We start from the raw sequence: 17,638 nt of genomic DNA on the forward strand, positions 1-17,638 counted from the left end.
GTGTGTCTCAGGAGAGGGCTGGATGTCGTCCGTGCAGGTTGTGGGGTCTGAGCCTGGGGGTGCTGGAGTTGCTGGAGACTCTTCGGCCACTTAGAAAGGGAGGTACCGGTAGACGAGCGACGGTTGCCGCGTCCTCGCTTGCTCTGGGACGTTGGCATGTCCAAGCAACTGAAAGCAAGTGAGGATTGCCACCAATGCCAGACGTTAACGCGGCACTGGTCATTGATTGTGACGCATAGCATCACGTGGATTCATTGAACGCTCTCGACGCGTGGGGCACCTCCTTTGATCGACGAGTGGGCGCCTCATTAGAACGGTAATCCGACGACCTGAAGGCGATCCGTACACTTTTGCTCGACCCAATACCAGCTCTTCTGCAATCTGCACGACCTGATCTCTGCTGTCCTTGTGCATTGTGCTCCAGCAGTGATGCAAGGCCACCAACGACCTTGTGCTACCGCATTGTCTGTAGACGAGGATCATCGATGCATCAATGCAATGCCTGTGGCCCGCGACTGGCCAACAGATGAGAAGGTTATGGAGAGGCCACATCTGCATTCCATATAACGAGAACACTCACGTCCAACGAACAAGATACTTCCTTGAAACCCTCTTGACTGCGCACCATGCGATCTGCGATCTCTCGCCGTTTTGCTCTTGGTACGTCCTGCCTGTCTACAAGGGAAGGTTGTGGGTTCAACGTGCCCGCCAGCATTCAGCCTCATCCAGTCGCACCTGGTTTTGACGATCGTGACGGGAAAAGTAATCTCCAATGCCCAACACCGCCTTGGTACGTACCCCTACAGTATAGGCGATCCCTTCCCGCAAGCTTATCCCATCGTCTTGTAGTGACAGAACTCGTCGCAGCGGCGCTCTGGGCAACGGCCAGCTTCTTGCTCGCATTTCCATGCATCGACTTCCTCGCGCGCGACACGATGCCAATTTGGGTAATTGAGGTGCTTCGCTCGCTCCTCATCTTCATCTTCGATCTGAGTGAGGCACCTTCAGCATGTTGTTGCGATTGCCCTAATTTTATATTCTACAGGTGCCGCCATAGTGTTCACCACGCTGATAAGACGTGACGATAGCATGGATAATTGGCAGGTCTGTGTCGATTTCATGATCTTCGACTCCGAGTGCGCGGTCGCCAGTGTGGTCCTGGCAATGTCATGGTACGTCGCGATCTTGGGTGAGTGTACCTAGGCTCCTATCCTATGTACCATTCTAATCCTTTACCAAACGCAGCTTTCGCGAATTGCGGCCTGTGCGCGATGCGGTATCGGTCTATCCTTCCCGATTGGCTGTATCGTCATCTCCAGCGCAAGGATGTCGAATCTGCATTGCCGCTTACTCGTGACTGCCTGAGGAAAGGTGCAACCCGGCGAGCCGCGACCCCTTTCATACGACGCGAGCCGCGCATCAGTCATCTCCGGTATGAGCTGGTGCCAGACGAGTTATCTGCTTCGGGTTCGCCGTCTTCTGTCCCCTAGCACCTCCCATGCCCGCCGCCCCCTCGACATCTCCGCGGTTGAGGGGAAGAGGAATACTAGGGATCAAGATGTTCGCTGACTTGATATGATATGTCCATGCATGGCAGGAAGATGCGATAGTTCGCTGGAACGCAAGATACAAACAGGGTTGTTCTAGCTTGTATAATAATATGATCACCTTTCAAGCATCTGGGATACGAACATGGGGCGAATCGTGCCCCCAAGCCAAGGGGGTGGTCATTCCGGTTGCATTCTCGCTAACTGGCAGTAACGTAGCGTAAGAGATGGACTTGTCATATTCTGAAATCTCGCGACAGAATGCATACACCAGATCACAACAGATATGGTCAAGTCGTGTTTGCAAACTTTGGATGTTCGAGGTCGGACCTGGCTTGTTTCTCACTTGCTGACGATAGGTACTGTATGCCATGGACCGAGGTAATACTCAGTCAACGTGTATGCCTATGACGACCGACTTGCTATGCAATAGTAGCGCGAAGCGGATTACAGTAAGATAAACACTGAGCCGGGGCACCCGTCAATGAAAACCGATCCACAGTAGCGTACCGTCAATAATTCCCGCTGACTTAATCACATTTGTAAGTAACTAGTGGCGCGCCAGGGGGTTTATTTACAAGCGTAAGTATGGTAGACAATGTAATAAACTCCGCGCGCTGTTTTCGAGGCGGAACACGTCAGATTGTGCCGTGTACATGAGTCTATCAGTCCCAGTTCTCGTCGCAAACATCATCTGGGCCCCGTTTTGTGTCCACGGCATGAGACGCATTGACCGGGCTCAATGAAAGAACATCCCGGATGAGTGCCGACGATAGATCGATGTCATCGTCGGTTTCCAGTGCGAAAAGCTCGACATCTAGCGCGAAATTCACAAAAACAGCATATTTTGACTGTTCGGATCCTCCACTAGTGGAAGCGAAGCAGGTAGATTGCGGAGCAAATGCTCCAGCTCTCGAAGTATTTTGAGAAAGTCCGTGACTTTTTCGGGATCCGGTTAAAAGCGCTCGTAATCTCTAGTGGGAGTAGAAGCCATATCAAGAGTGGGTGCCACGATGTCGACGTGTCAAGAGGTTGTATTCGTGGGAATACAACATTACCGCTCATCACATTTACATCAACGGCCATGCACAAGCTTCAAGGGTACGCGAATGGCGATGAATTATTTACTTTTATAACATGAGGATTGACCTATGGCATGCCTCGCATGTAAGTTACATGTAAATAACCATGTAACTAAACACGAGTTAATAACATCTGACTTTTTGACGGTACACTAATCCACAGCTTCGATTCGTCATCCGAGTGCTCGATTCACCCTCTCACCGTCTGTGGTAGCTCGTTATCATCAAGATGAATCCAACACCTTCTGTTGAATTTGTTCCGTCTGCTCATGACAACGTTGTGTTAACACGGGATCATTACACCAGCTCAGTACAGAACCCTCCTGCCTATGATCCAGAGGTTAGCACGGGTGGCGTGCTATGAGGATTCGATTCACCATTCTCAAGGCAGGAGGCTTGCAGCATAGACTAGGGGACCTTAGGGTCGACGGTATGTCTATGCGCTCCATCGCTTGCTCGAGACCCAACTCGTTGACGAAAACAGACAGGAAGATAGTCCAGCTCCCAGGCGAGATACTCGAAAAGATATTCCTATCTTTGCACCCAGGATCTCTCGCTAGATGTGCCGCAGCTGGTTCATCGCTTTATCATGCAGCCATCCGCATCCTCTATCGTTATGCTGTCTTCAACGATACCACCCGGAGCTTACCCAACCTGATCAGCTTCCTGCGCGTAATCCGGGACAATCCGTCCTTGGCTTCACAACTTCGCTCTCTCGAGATCCACTACGAGCGTCCCAGCCAACCTCAATGGTTGGCTGCGATGGCGACTCTACTCCAGGCCGTGTTCCACTGCACCTCAAACCTCACGTCTCTGGCGCTTCTCCTTCCTGGCTGCCCGGGACGCGTGCTTACCAACGTCTCTTTCAAGCTCGTGGAATTTGCGACCTCGATCGAATGGGATTCTGCACTTGCCGGATTCCTCGCCTCTCAATCCACCATTCGCACCATTACATTCGGGGCCCCTTCAGGTGTGATGGCGAATCGGGCATTCACCCTTGAACGCTTCGCACGGAACCAGATTGACGTGACCTCTCTCCCTCACTTGGAGAAGGTCTCCGCCACGCCCCTAATTCTCTCGCGCGTCGTCCCCAAGCGCCCTGTATCACGAGTGGAGATCATGTTCGACCCGTGGATGTTCACTCATGATATCCTTTCCTCTACGTGCAAGATACTCGCCTTCTCTTCCGGGCCATTGAAATCACTGGCGGTGACCGGACACGTTCCCCATCGCCAATTGGCTCAGGAGACGCTGAATATACTCGCTGCCGTGCCTGCGACCCTCCCCGATATAGAAGTGCTCGACGTCTGCGCGGTAACTGGGCCGATCAATCAGGTATGATCAACGTCAACTCAGATATACAATCGCGCTGAAGAATGTATAGGACGTTCTGATCGGCCTTCCGACCGTTATATCTCGCTTCAGCCGGCTTTTGGCTCTTGTCATCGTGTCTCAAGACAAGGCGGACGCCGTACACGACCATACCCTTACGTCGTCCATTCTATCGTCGTCCACACCAGGCTATGGTGGTCCGGGCACGGAAAAACCTTCGCCCATCATCGAAACTGCTGCCCAGTTCATCTCTCCTCCGCAGTTTCTCCCCCTGCTCACTCTCTATTCCAACGCGCAGCCTTCGTTGAACTGTGTTTCATTTGGGGACGTGACGTACGTCAAGACTAAGTCCCTTGGCTGGGTGCACATTGCGGACCTGCAGCGCGTGGTGCGGACGCGGAAAGAGATCATCACGGCCAGGGAGCGCGAGCTGCAGTTCGTGAACAAGAGCCTGCAGGAGCTTGAAGCGCAGAGAACAACTTCAAGTCCATGACGGCCATCTATACTTTTGTATTTGCAGCGATGATTTTAGGCTTGACTATCGTGGCATAGGCCCGTCACGACGAAGGCGCGAAGAGCATCATGTTTTATGTCATCCGCGGGTACACGCGAGAATGGACAGATCGATGAAATGACCATGATGTTTGCGACGCGTGTGCAGCGAAATACTTGAGTATAGCGAATCATTGTCGATTTTCGTTGCGACGGTGTGAGAGAAAGGAAATTGCAACGCTACTGTCCTGGTCTCGGGCCATGTTGGGAATGTGTTTATACTGTATATTGTATGTGCATAATTATGTTAATTCTACTTTTTTCTTGTTCCTGTATCCGCTAGCTGGCGCTCGGAGAAATTGCAGAGAGATGTGATAATGAGAGACGATGGTAATGAAAGACGATGGTAAAGGGACACGACGGTAATGAGAGACGATGATAAGGAGAAACGATGATGGTAATGAGTGACGATGGACATGAAAGTCCGAAATGGAAATTGAGTTGAGTCGCAGAGATGGAGGCAGGGTTTAAGCCCTTTAGAAGTGCCGGCTGAAGTTCATCGCCGGGCTCCGAGGTATGTCTGGAAGAGCGAACGCGACGACGGTCAGCCATCTGCTGAAACGAAGAATATGAGGGCGACTCACAAAACTGAACCGAAGACCGAGCCCGAGGGCGAGCGATGAACGACCCCGACCCGCCGTTCTCCTGTTCCATCACCTTGGACAGCCGCCGCGAGTGCCGGACACACTTGATGGGAGAACCGACCTCGCTCCTGTTCAGGAGCCCGGCGTCCACGTTCTCCGAAATCGCCGTCAGGGTCGTGTGCGCGGGGAGGCCCCGCGACGGCTCGCCGGTGTGGATGTCGGCGACGTGACCCGGGTAGAGTTTCTTGGCGCGTGCGTAGGAGTCCCGCTCCTCGGCATCGGCCTCGAGGCTCTTCTGCAAGTCCGCGATATCGTCCAGCATAGCCTGCATATCCCGCTGGCCCTCGCTGACACCGTCGTCCACGGTCTCCTCGGTCGGCGCATCTTCCTCCTCCTCGAAATCGTCCATGCTCTTCTGCAAGCCGGCGATCTCGTCGTACGTGTCGCGGAGCGCCTGCTGGCCTTCGCTGAGGCCTTCGTCGTCGTGCGAGGCCGCCTTGGGGAGTTCGATCTCGGAGACCTCGGAATCGGACCGCAACGAGCGCCGCCCCTCGCTGCCCGTCTGACCGAAAAACAGCGGATCGCTCTTCAGCTGCTCGGCCCACTCCCGCCTCAAACGCGCCGACTCGATCACCATGTGCTTATAGAGGCACTGTCGGTACAGGTCGTCCGGATGCGGCACCTGCACGAACACGTTGAACACGCAGCCGTGGCGGCTCTCGCCGACGAAGTCCAAGCCTGCAGACGTGCGATGCTCGGTCAGCATGTTGTTCGTGCGTCGGCGACAGTTTGGACCACTCACTGCGAAGGAATCGCTCAGACTCGGTGAGCGCCTCCCACTCCTCGATCGGGGGCTGCAAGTGCTGGAACAGGAACGCGCCGTGGGTCTGCTCCCATTCGAGGCACTCGCGGAACTTTTCCGAATTCCCGTGGCGTCGCCGGAGCCTGTTGATGTCCTTCTGCTCCATCGGGCGCCATGCTTCGACGACTAGAGGAAAAACGTGAGCGTCGCGATCCAGATGCCTACCAACGCAAAGACTTACCCCGCGGCAGGTGATCGCCGCTCCCAACGGCTGGAGAAGGTCTCTGAGTGGCCTGGTTTAGGGCGAGAGTATCTTCCTGACTGGCACGCAAATCCGCGGTGGCGCGCTCGCGACGGGGAGAGAAGCGGCGGCTGAAGGTAGCGATCTTGGAAAGAGCGGTGTTCATCGTGGATGATGTGCGTAGTGCGTGTAGCGTGCGGTGTAAAGACTGTGTACGCGAGGGTTAGGACCAGGAAGTACTGAGGCTCAGTGATCGAATACTCGCCTCATTATATACACGTTGCGTTAGGAGTAGCGGAAGTAGCGGAGGCGGATAAGGCGGAGGAGATCGACGGCGGACGAGGCGGGAGCGGAAGACGAGGGCGGCTTTGCGTGAGGGAGATGGCGGGAGCACGATCGTGCTCTCGGCAGCCACGTTCAACCTGTTCAACCTGTCCAACCCGTACAGCTTCAACTCTCTGAGCCGCCGGCCAGTACTTCGAGTCCCGCCAGCGTTGATCTTGAATTTGTTGCACCGTTGAACACCAGCGGTAGTGAGGCCACGAGCAGCAGTGACAAGGCACGCCAGGCCGAGCTTCCGTTCAGGCGTCGCGTCCAGCAGCCCCTGAACGTCGCGATCGCGGATTCTGATCCCGCCGCGCATTCCTCATTGGGCCGCCCCTGTTGATGTCGGAGTGCCTGCTTTGGAATATCCCGTCGTTTGGTTCCAACCCAAAGACCCAAGTATCCCACTGTCTCATCACATGTTGTCATTTCCGCGCATTGATGGAGGTGTTGTGCTCGTCCGGTCCGCGAGGACCGTTGATAGTCGTATTGGTATTGGCCAGACGCCGAAAGCGCACTGGGCAATAGAGCTGATGACTCCGTATTGCGCGCGGCCCCAGGAGTGCCTCCCCTTATTGTGTTGAGCGGAACATCTGAGTATTTTCCCGTCGCGGACCAAGGCGAACCGCCCATCTCAGTGACTGATATGGCCTACCAGAAAGAAAAAAGAATATAACGCATCCCGAGCTTCGCAGCATGGGTTCAGGTGGTCGAGTAAGATGCTTCGCCTCGTATATAAGTACCACCACACCCAGCCGTGCTTCATCTCGAGGAAAGATTGCATGAGTCGTTGACAGATTTCGGGACTGGCAGGAGAGTGAACTCATAGACGACGAAGGTACTCAATTATGCAAGAGCATGTGATGGAGCGTAGACAAACAAGTCTTCAGAACCTGCAGGAGACTTGGCCATATATTGCTTGTTGACTTGATGATGAGTCGCAGGAGCTGTAGCCAGCTGGTAGAAGAATGTAGAGTGACGCTCGTTACACGTATGTTGGTCTCACGCCCTCACTATCCCCTATCGTCGATGTGAACGACTGTCTTCATGCACTGCGCAACTAGTCTGACTGGGGAGACCACGTTGTCAGCGATGATGGATATTCCTGTCGTTTCTCTGCGAACCGAGGCTTCCGAAGGTTGCAGAGAATTACATACAACTCTTGGACAGGTCTCGCATCGTGTCCGACATGCAGCCCTCGTATCAGTATCGCACTACGGAGAACCGGGGTGATTTGAACATGAAGGTACGTTATACGACAAAGATAGCCTTCAGATCTCGCGCAACGCTCATGTACTGTACCTGACCTAACTTGTGCGCAGACTTCAAGTCTGTCGGACATCGGACCTATGTGCAATCGCGCTTTGATGACGACGCAGGGTGATAGTGCGACGGTGAGTCTGCTTCCTCAACGAACAATTCCGAATTGACTGAATACTGAGGCACGCTTTCCGGAACTGATAAGTCTCCAGGACAAGAGCCTCTAGACGAGGTCACCGAGCAGAACCAGTCTATGCCCCAACGAGACGAGTCACGATGGGGAAAGACCGACGCCGATCAAAACAAGTCCCCAAGGATAAACGGAGCCGCTGCTGTGAAGGTTCGCCTGTCGGATAGTCATGCATATCATGTCTCATCAATGCCTTCCTTCCGTACAGATATCCAAAAGCAAGCTAAATAGTGGAGGGGGCTGGAGTTACATTTACGAACGTTTGAAAGAGCACGACACTACGATGATTGACGGGTACACCGGAGACATAGATACATTGCTCGTATTCGTGCGCTTTCCTTCTTATCTCTGCCTAGCTCCGCCGCTGACGAGACCGCCAGGCCGGTCTTTTCTCCGCCGTGTTGACCGCGTTTCTGGTGGACACGTACCCCCATCTGCAGCCAGACAATACGCAACTCTCGGCTCAGGTCCTGCTCGACATCTCCCAGCAGCTTTTCAACCTCTCCAGAAACGAGATCGCTAATCCTTCCACTGTTTCGGTGACAGAGTTTCACGCGCCCACGTCGCTCGTTGTCATCAACTCCTTCTGGTTTGTTAGTTTGGTCGTGTCCTTGGCGTCCGCCCTTCTCGGTATCCTCGTCAAGCAATGGTTACGAGAATACATCCTCTGGACCACCGTCACCCCGATCCACTCCGCCATCAACCTTCGACAATATCGTTACAACCAGCTACAGCGCTGGAAAGTTCCAGAAATCGTCACCGGACTTCCCACCGTGCTTCAAGCCGCCGTCGTCCTTTTCTTCACCGGTCTCATAGCTCTACTCTGGCCCATCAACGAACGCGTAACCGTTGTCACAACCATCTTCATCGCGTTGTCTCTTTTCTTGTTCGTCTTGGCGGTTGTCCTGCCAATATTTTGTAAATCATGCCGCTACAAGAGCACCTTGGGATGGGCTTTTCTACCTCCCTTGCGTTCACTTCACAATGCGAAGTCCCGTGCTGCTGCGCAATTGAGCGATTGGCTATGGAAGATTCGCGGGAGTTCCGGTTGGTGGAGGCGCTTCTCTCTCGCGATGTGGCGGTTCTTCCAAGGACATACGCGGATTAGCCGAAAAATTGGCCTCTATGATGGTTGGACGCATCGTGATCTGGACCTTCCAACGTTGAGACCCGGTGGCTTGCTCAGCGTCGCATGGAACTGTCGGTCGCTTCTGTGGGCGGCCGCCCACGAAGAGCTGGATGACGAACTCATCGGGGCTTGTCTGGGTGACATACCTGTACCACAACCACAAGATGGGGCATACGCCGCACAACTGCATGTCGACCAGCAAGCACATCCGTACGATCGCTTGGGATCGTATGTGATTTCCGTTTTGGGGACCCTTGGCGAATCGTACAACGTTGATAACGTCCTGGAGCACGTTTTCAGGTGGCGGGATCACCCTTGACCAGGTCAAGTCAACATAACCTTCTCCTTCGATGAAAGTCGTCTCAGCTCCGCCCTAAATGCGATGAATAATACCCAAGTGCGGATCATGGGCAAGCTCCTAGGATCCGAACTTCTGACCGTCATCGACGTGGATGCGCCGTCCGGCATGTACATGGACACCCCATTTACCAGAAAAGATACCAAACATCTAATCTTCTACTCGCTATGCATGCTGCGATTGATCTATGCACGATATACCGGGTTCCTCCCAGAATACTTGAAGATTTGCATCCGGATGCTATCCTCTGACAGGCAGATTCAAGTCCCAAAACTTCAGGAGACGATAAGCCATGCTGCCCTTGCCGTCTCACTGCTTGAAGAAGTCGATTGGACGTGTTGGAGCCGCCAAAATGGGATCATGGGTATGTGATTGGTTTCATGAGCCCCTCTAGGAATTGCTAACGCCCCACCAGATTTCCCCGTGCAACAAGCCCTAGATCTTTTAGAGTCTGCGTGTCGATTGAGCGACGAGAGCCATCGTCATCCAACCCTTTGCAGAAGAACCGCTTTTTGGGCCCTAGCAGGTGTTCTGTACGATTGGAATACTGAAACCACACCGGCTGCTTTAGAGGGTGGGATGAAATTGGCACTCAAGCGATTTGTCGCGGCCTTGGATCAGTCCGTGCTGTTGGAGCTTCACCTACTTGACAATGGAGCAATGCCCGAACAACACTGCACGTGGTTGCACACGATCTGGCATAGGCTAGTTTGGTTCTCATTGCTCCACCGCGACATTGCTACCTCCTCTCTCATCCCGCATATATTACAAGCACACGAAAAAGAAGTTACCGGTCGAGACATACAGTGGCGTGCGAAAGTAGCCGAACGCCCCCCCCGTTCGTCGATATCTGCACCATACCAGCCGCACTCCGCCAGAACTCAAGTAAGGATAGTGTATATATATCGCGTAGCTACTCTAGAACATGTAGCTAGTGATATAAGAGAAGCTCCATGAGGTGAAATCACGTAGCAGGACATCCAAGACATGGGAGCACATGACTCAACTATCAAGTATGCGGGTGAAGGCTCGAAAAAATGACAGAACGAACCAGAGAACACAAAAACAGTTCAGTACCGGGTGTGATAGCCTTTGGCCTTCTTAAGGGCAGCCACTCTATCTGGCATGGAATCGAAGAGCCTGGTAATGAAGCCCATATCCAACCCGGCCCACTCCTCCTGCAGTGCAATCCACAGTTCATCCGCATTTCGTGGTAGAGGGTCCCGGGCCCTGATTTTCCGGTCTAGATGGCGCCATGCATGCTCTATGATGTTCATATCAGGAGAAGAAGGCGGCCAAGGGAGTAATTGGATGTTATTGTCGATGAACCATTGCTTGGCCATGCGGGAAGTGTGTTTCGGATCATTATCTTGAAGGAAAATGACATCGTTCGGGGCCAGCCCATAGTCGGTAAGTGTTCCCAGAAGGGACTGGTCTAGAATCGAGCAATAGTTGGCTGCGTTCATGTTCCCGATCACACGGTGAAGGCGACCCGGTCCTTTGGATGTGAGGCAGCCCCAGACCATGACACTCCCACCCCCGTGTTTGACTGTCGCCGTGACATTCTGTGGGAGATATTCCTCCCCTGGACCCCTGCGGCAGTATTGCCTTCCATCCGACCCAAACAGGTTGAATTTGGACTCATCAGATGGAATGACAAGCTTCCAATCATCAGCTGTCCAATCTGCATGTTCATCTGCCCATCTCCTGCGCTTCCCAATGTGATTCTTGTTGAGATACGGCTTCCTGCGCCTAACCCTCCCTGGGAGACCAAGCTCTATGAGTCTTCGACGGGCTGTGGTGGGATGTACTGCTCTCCAGAGCTTCCGCTGGAGGTCTGTTGCATCTCGGGCCCGGCCTGTCCTGAGCCATATCTTCCCACAACGCAGAGATCTTGAGTCCAATTTGCGGGGGCGCCCAGATTTGGGTACAACACGGTACCAGTCCTTCGTATCTTTGAATTTCATCCAGTTCTCGTGAGCTGTAGAGACTGAGATGCCGAGTTGGGAAGCAATAGAGCGGAATGGCTTCCCAGAGTCCCGGAGCAGACAGACTGCCCTTCTCTTGGTTGGGGTGAGCGGTGCCATATCCTGAAGGATACTGGAAAGGATTCTACAGAAAGTTTGAAGCTTATAGCGAGAGTAGTCGTTTGCGAGCGCAGAGGAGGAGATGGATGATACACGGCCTCATGTGGGTGCTCGGGACAGCCCGGCAGAAATCGTGCTGCCGCATGCCCATTTCTTGACGTACTACTCCCAGATTGTGCAGCCACATTCTCAGCTCTGTATATTAGGCATTCATAACTGTTTTTCAGCAGTGAGATACACTAGTGCGATGTAGTCAAGCATAACCACAAAAAACGGAGAGCGTTCGGCTACTTTCGCACGCCACTGTACCACAGCATTTCTTCGATGCCTTCAATACTCGTTCTCGGGCTATTAGCCCAGATACGCCCAAGAATCTCAAGGCCCTTCACGCCTACTTCAACTACCCCACTGTACTGCACATCTCCGACAATTCAGATCGTGTTGCTCCGAAGTACGCCTCGCCATCCCCTGCCCTCGTCGCGAATGAGCGGGAAACATTCCACGATGCCCCGCGGCTGGAGAGCCATAGAGACATAGCAAGTCATCCAGGTGAAGCATCCTCGGTGCCTGGGCCGCACGCTGATGTCACGATAACGCAGTCTCGAAGTGAGGGAGTAAAAGGTACAAGGATTTTCCACGATCGTGAAGCGGTCGGTGACAATACAACGCGCCTAAACCATAGGTATAACTATGTATGATCGGAGAGACAACGACAACACCTCTCTCACACAATCTACAAGGCGCAGAGTACGCGCTCACCGAGAATCCTTGAAAGAATGGCATTATGAAGTGTTGATACTGTAAAGTACATCGAAAGCGCTATAATGGTCCATCGACGAGCGCATGCGTAATGCTCGCCCATTTTTAAGGTCGTCTTCTCCCATCTTTCCCGCACGACAGCCGGCGAGGGTAGACTCAGAACGCAGCGCCGCGCCCGGCCGTCTTGCGCGGGTCGCTCGCGGCGGTGTAAACGCCGTCCTTCTTCCCGATAACATGCGCCGTGCTCCCGCTCTCGTCCTCATACGTGATATTGTACCCGAGGCCGGCGAGGTACGCCACCGTCGCATTCGAGAAGCCCGCGATGCCCAAGTTCGGGGCCGAGATCTCGAAGTAGGTGACGTTCGTCAGCTGATCGTGCCACCTCGACTGTTGTAAGCAAAGAGGAAGGGTTGTCAGTAAGAAGGAGACGAATAAGGCAGGGCAAAAGGGGGTACGCACCTGGTGAACGGTCTCGTTGGGCGTGAGGCCCTGGTCGAGGTAGTGGTACAGGTTCTGGAGAGTCGCAGTGATGATGCGCGATCCGCCGGCGGAGCCGGTCGCGATCACGAACTCGCCCGTCTCGAGGTCCTCCGCGATGGAACTCGAGATGCTGCTCTGCGGGCGCTTTCCGGGCCGGATGAAGTTGACGGGCGCGGCGGCGAAGCCGAACGAATTGGTTTGACCCGGCGACGAGAAGTCGTCCATCTCGTCGTTGAGGATGACACCTGGGACGACAGCACGGTCAGCTGAATCAACAAAGAGTACGGAACGTTTGCGCTTACCGTCTGCGGTCATGACCTGGCTGCCCCAGTAAAGGTTGACGGTCGTCGTCAGACTGACAGCGTTACCCCACCGGTCGACGGCAGCCATATGGCTCGTTCCCGAATCATTGAGGGGGATGTACTTGTTGATGTCGTAGTATGCAGCGGGGAACGTCTGGTTGTCGCTGATCTCCTTCCGGATCGCCTCGACAGTCGACTCCTGCAAGAACTCGCGCTCGAGCGTGGATACGTTCGCAGTGAACGCCGGGTCGCCGTAATTCGTGCGCTGGCCGTATCCGAAGCGCGTACCCTGGATGAGATGGTGGGTAGTGAGGTTGATCGCGGGGTCGGTCGGCGCCGCGGAGCCGTCGTAGCCCTCAAAGATCTTCAGCGCGCTAAGCACGACGCTGCCACTGCTAGGCGCAACGGTGCTGAAGATGCGGTGCGTGCCGCGGTAAGTGATGTTCACGGGCTCACGAATGATGGCGGAGTAGTTAGCGAGGTCGGCGGTAGTGAGAATGCCGCCGCGGGAGTGGACAGCCTCGGCCGTGTTCACCGCGATCTCCGTGTGCGGGCCATAGAAATAGTCGGGGCCGTGTTCCGCGATGGCGGCGAGCGTACGCGCGTAGCGCTTGCGGTAGACGGTGTCGCCGAGACCAACGAGAGTCCCGTTGGGCGCGTAAACTTCGGCCCAGAGCGGGTCGGAGAGAAGGAACGGGTAGGTGTCTAGTCAAACCGTGAACGCTAGCGTTAAGCTCGGCGATGGGCAGAGGGAAAACTAAGGTCACGTACTGGCGTTAAGGGCGACCGCGAGATCCGTTGTCACCTTGAAGCCATCCTGTGCGAGCTTGATGGCAGGTTGAAAGAGCGTCTTCCAAGGCAGCTTGCCGTGGCGCTCGTGCAGCTTTTCCCAACCCCGCAGCTCGCCGGGTACGCCGACGGCGAGGCCACCGATGGTGGATGCATGGGCGACGGTCGTGTTGATGTACATGGTCTCGTTACCGGCGGCGGGCATGGTCTCCCGGAAATCGATCATTTCGTAGGAGTGGCCCTTCCCGTGCTTGTCCTCAAAGCGAACCCTAAGACCGAGTGAGACGGGTCAAGAGGCCAGCTCAGAGAGAAAGGGCGTACAACATGAATCCACCTCCACCAATTCCGGAATGGTACGCTGCGATCGTTCCGACACATAGTCCGCTGGCGATGATCTACAAGTTGACAACGTCATTTAGTTTCAAAGTCAAAAAGCGCGTACGACGGGTGGACTCTATGCACTCACCGCGTCTGCCGCGCTTCCGCCTTGCTTCAGAATCGAAACACCAATATCAGAGCACTCTGTGCTCCACAAGCATCATGAGCCAGCACGCCCTCAGCGTCAACGAAGACGCGTACCTCCGACCTCAGTCGCGACAGCGCCGTGCTTGCCGGACGTACCAAACGTCTGGACCCCGGTGTTCGCTGACGCGACCGCGCCAAGAGTGAGAAGGACAGAGGTCCTAAGTGCAAGGCGGCGGAGTGAGGGGCCCATGGTCGAGTCCGAGCTGGTCGAGCGGAGAAGAACGCGAAGAAGCCATATTCGCGTCTCCGTGACGAATATAAAGGGTCTACCGAACTTGGCCCGTTAGATGACGCTATCTTGACGGGCGCTTGCGAGAGCGACAAAATATCTTTTGATATGTCGTTCGGCCCCGTTGATGCACATGCTAGACCAGCCCCCCATCAACGGGAGAAGCGTGCAAAGGTACAAGTGATGGCCGTCCGATTTATTTCGGTCGCTGGCCCGTCGTTTGACGCGAGCGCGGTTTTCGTCAACGACAACAAGCACGACAACGTGCCCAACATGTGTGGTGGTAGAGAGTAGAAACGCGTCGTTATGCGTTCTTACAGCCTCAACATTAGCCCATACCACCACATGTTCCAATAATATCTGCGACCATCATATCATAGGTGGACTCCATAAATTTCAATCAATCACTCGTCGATCTCCCTTCAAGGTCGGCAGTCATTCACGGACGCGGACCATCATGCATCATGGATCAAGTTCAACACCTGCTGCCATCGTCCGTGAGTTCGCTCTCCTGGCAGCCTGCCACTTCGGGATAGGATGAAGCTGAAGCATGGCCGGATGATAGTACCAAGCATTACGCCTCTGTTCGACACTGGAACCGGATTCTGGGCATTACTAGGAAGCCCGTGCATTCTATCTCATTCTGGTCGTAACTGAAATCGGCGGCCAGTGCGCCACGGGAGAATTGCTGCTTGGGTGTGCAACTCAGATGGCAGCACAAGCGGGCTTGGAGGACACACGCGACTACATAACCAGGCCCTGCCGCGAACGGAACACGATCACCATTACAAAGGGACACACTCCTGGACCGCGCGCAATACGGAGTCATCAGCTTTATTGCACAGCGCGCTTTCGGCGCTTGTGGACATATGCGGACGAGCATCACGCAGTACCTGGGATATCTGTTGGGCCCAAACGACGGGATATTCTAAAGCAGGCACTCCGACATCAACAGGGGCGGCCCAATGAGGAATGCGCGGCGGGATCAGAATCCGCCATCGCGACGTTCAGGGGCTGCCGGACGCGACGCCTGAACGGAAGCTCGGCCTGGCGTGCCCTGTCACTGCTGCTCGTGGCTTCACTACCGCTGGTGTTGAACGGTGCAACAAATTCAAGATCAACGCTGGCGGGACTCGAAGTACTGGCCGGCGGCTCAGACAGTTGAAGCTGTACGGGTTGGACAGGTTGGACAGGTTGGACGAAGCTGCCGAGAGCACGATCGTGCTCCCGCCATCTCCCTCACGCAAAGCCGCCCTCGTCTTCCGCTCCCGCCTCGTCCGCCGTCGATCTCCTCCGCCTTATCCGCCTCCGCTACTTCCGCTACTCCTAACGCAACGTGTATATAATGAGGCGAGCATTCGATCACTGAGCCTCAGTACTTCCTGGTCCTAACCCTCGCGTACACAGTCTTTACACCGCACGCTACACACACTACGCACATCATCCACGATGAACACCGCTCTTTCCAAGATCGCTACCTTCAGCCGCCGCTTCTCTCCCCGTCGCGAGCGCGCCACCGCGGATTTGCGTGCCAGTCAGGAAGATACTCTCGCCCTGAACCAGGCCACTCAGAGACCTTCTCCAGCCGTTGGGAGCGGCGATCACCTGCCGCGGGGTAATTCTTTGCGTTGGCACATGCCTGGATCGCCACGCTCACGTTTTTCCTCTAGTCGTCGAAGCATGGCGCCCGATGGAGCAGAAGGACATCAACAGGCTCCGGCGACGACACGGGAATTCGGAAAAGTTCCGCGAGTGCCTCGAATGGGAGCAGACCCACGGCGCGTTCCTGTTCCAGCACTTGCAGCCCCCGATCGAGGAGTGGGAGGCGCTCACCGAGTCTGAGCGATTCCTTCGCAGTGAGTGGTCCAAACTGTCGCCGACGCACGAACAGCATGCTGACCGAGCATCGCACGTCTGCAGGCTTGGACTTCGTCGGCGAGAGCCGCCACGGCTGCGTGTTCAACGTGTTCGTGCAGGTGCCGCACCCGGACGACCTGTACCGACAGTGCCTCTACAAGCACATGGTGATCGAGTCGGCGCGTTTGAGGCGGAAGTGGGCCGAGCAGCTGAAGAGCGATCCGCTGTTTTTCGGTCAGACGGACGGCGAGGGGCGGCGCTCGTTGCGGTCCGATTCCGAGGTCTCCGAGATCGAACTCCCCCAGGCGGCCTCTCACGACGACGAAGGCCTCAGCGAAGGCCAGCAGGCGCTCCGCGACACGTACGACGAGATCGCCGGCTTGCAGAAGAGCATGGACGATTTCGAGGAGGAGGAAGATGCGCCGACCGAGGAGACCGTGGATGACGGTGTCAGCGAGGGCCAGCGGGATATGCAGGCTATGCTGGACGATATCGCCGACTTGCAGAAGAGCCTCGAGGCCGACGCCGAGGAGCGGGACTCCTACGCACGCGCCAAGAAAGTCTACCCGGGTCACGTCGCCGACATCCACACCGCCGAGCCGTCGGGGGGCCTCCCCGCGCACACGACCCTGACGGCGATTTCGGAGAACGTGGACGCCGGGCTCCTGAACAGGAGCGAGGTCGGTTCTCCCATCAAGTGTGTCCGGCACTCGCGGCGCCTGTCCAAGGTGATGGAGCAGGAGAACGGCGGGTCGGGGTCGTTCATCGCTCGCCCTCGGGCTCGGTCTTCGGTTCAGTTTTGTGAGTCGCCCTCATATTCTACGTTTCAGCAAATGGCTGACCGTCGTCGCGTTCGCTCTTCCAGACATACCTCGGAGCCCGGCGATGAACTTCAGTCGGCACTTCTAAAGGGCTGAGGCCCTGCCTTCGTCTCTCGGACTTGACTCAGTTTCCATTTCGGACTTTCATGTCCATAGTCACTCATTACCATCATCATCTCTCATTCTTCTCGTCGCTCATTCTGATTCCTCATAATACCCATATCTCATCATCGTCTCTCGTCGTCTCAATCTCTCTCAAACCTCTCGGAAAGCCATACTCAGAGAAGCATACTTGAATACAAAGCAAAAAATTAGATAACATTACATATCAGTATTATGCACACAACAATATGCGCTATACCGCAAACCTGAAGTAATTCAAGCTCAG

At 55.0% G+C, this 17,638-nt stretch overlaps 6 protein-coding genes across 6 annotated transcripts; 4 read left to right on the forward strand and 2 right to left on the reverse strand.

The window, feature by feature from the left end:
• The first annotated feature begins 420 nt into the window (after positions 1-420).
• PUNSTDRAFT_141762 (uncharacterized protein) lies at positions 421-1,670 on the forward strand. Its single transcript, XM_007380846.1, has 5 exons — positions 421-660; positions 713-790; positions 850-993; positions 1,046-1,189; positions 1,246-1,670. Exons 1-5 carry the CDS (start codon positions 627-629, stop codon positions 1,488-1,490), a joined length of 645 nt encoding a protein of 214 aa, XP_007380908.1. The 5' UTR covers positions 421-626; the 3' UTR covers positions 1,491-1,670.
• A 1,014-nt stretch (positions 1,671-2,684) lies between these two features.
• Positions 2,685-4,454, forward strand: PUNSTDRAFT_42655 (uncharacterized protein; the record flags this gene model as incomplete). Its single annotated transcript, XM_007380847.1, has 5 exons — positions 2,685-2,714; positions 2,844-2,969; positions 3,017-3,059; positions 3,114-3,964; positions 4,014-4,454. 5 exons carry the CDS (start codon positions 2,685-2,687, stop codon positions 4,452-4,454), a joined length of 1,491 nt encoding a protein of 496 aa, XP_007380909.1.
• Positions 4,455-4,989: 535 nt separating this feature from the next.
• PUNSTDRAFT_42656 (uncharacterized protein) lies at positions 4,990-6,306 on the reverse strand (the record flags this gene model as incomplete). Its single annotated transcript, XM_007380848.1, has 4 exons — positions 4,990-5,033; positions 5,098-5,835; positions 5,900-6,085; positions 6,141-6,306. 4 exons carry the CDS (start codon positions 6,304-6,306, stop codon positions 4,990-4,992), a joined length of 1,134 nt encoding a protein of 377 aa, XP_007380910.1.
• Positions 6,307-8,092: 1,786 nt separating this feature from the next.
• PUNSTDRAFT_63606 (uncharacterized protein) lies at positions 8,093-8,777 on the forward strand (the record flags this gene model as incomplete). Its single annotated transcript, XM_007380849.1, has 2 exons — positions 8,093-8,242; positions 8,295-8,777. Coding segments are annotated over 2 exons (633 nt in total), but the record flags the coding sequence as incomplete, so codon positions are not given.
• A 3,478-nt stretch (positions 8,778-12,255) lies between these two features.
• PUNSTDRAFT_141766 (gamma-glutamyltranspeptidase) lies at positions 12,256-14,546 on the reverse strand. Its single transcript, XM_007380850.1, has 7 exons — positions 14,398-14,546; positions 14,285-14,340; positions 14,140-14,213; positions 13,801-14,087; positions 13,030-13,734; positions 12,707-12,972; positions 12,256-12,634 (listed from the first exon to the last, which is right to left on the reverse strand). Exons 1-7 carry the CDS (start codon positions 14,531-14,533, stop codon positions 12,404-12,406), a joined length of 1,755 nt encoding a protein of 584 aa, XP_007380912.1. The 5' UTR covers positions 14,534-14,546; the 3' UTR covers positions 12,256-12,403.
• Positions 14,547-15,144: 598 nt separating this feature from the next.
• On the forward strand, positions 15,145-17,501 carry PUNSTDRAFT_124763 (uncharacterized protein). Its single transcript, XM_007380851.1, has 5 exons — positions 15,145-15,922; positions 15,980-16,187; positions 16,243-16,428; positions 16,493-17,230; positions 17,295-17,501. Exons 1-5 carry the CDS (start codon positions 15,545-15,547, stop codon positions 17,336-17,338), a joined length of 1,554 nt encoding a protein of 517 aa, XP_007380913.1. The 5' UTR covers positions 15,145-15,544; the 3' UTR covers positions 17,339-17,501.
• The last annotated feature ends 137 nt before the right edge of the window (positions 17,502-17,638 follow it).

This window comes from Punctularia strigosozonata, assembly GCF_000264995.1.
Source record: "Punctularia strigosozonata HHB-11173 SS5 unplaced genomic scaffold PUNSTscaffold_3, whole genome shotgun sequence".
NCBI lineage: Eukaryota > Fungi > Basidiomycota > Agaricomycetes > Corticiales > Punctulariaceae > Punctularia > Punctularia strigosozonata.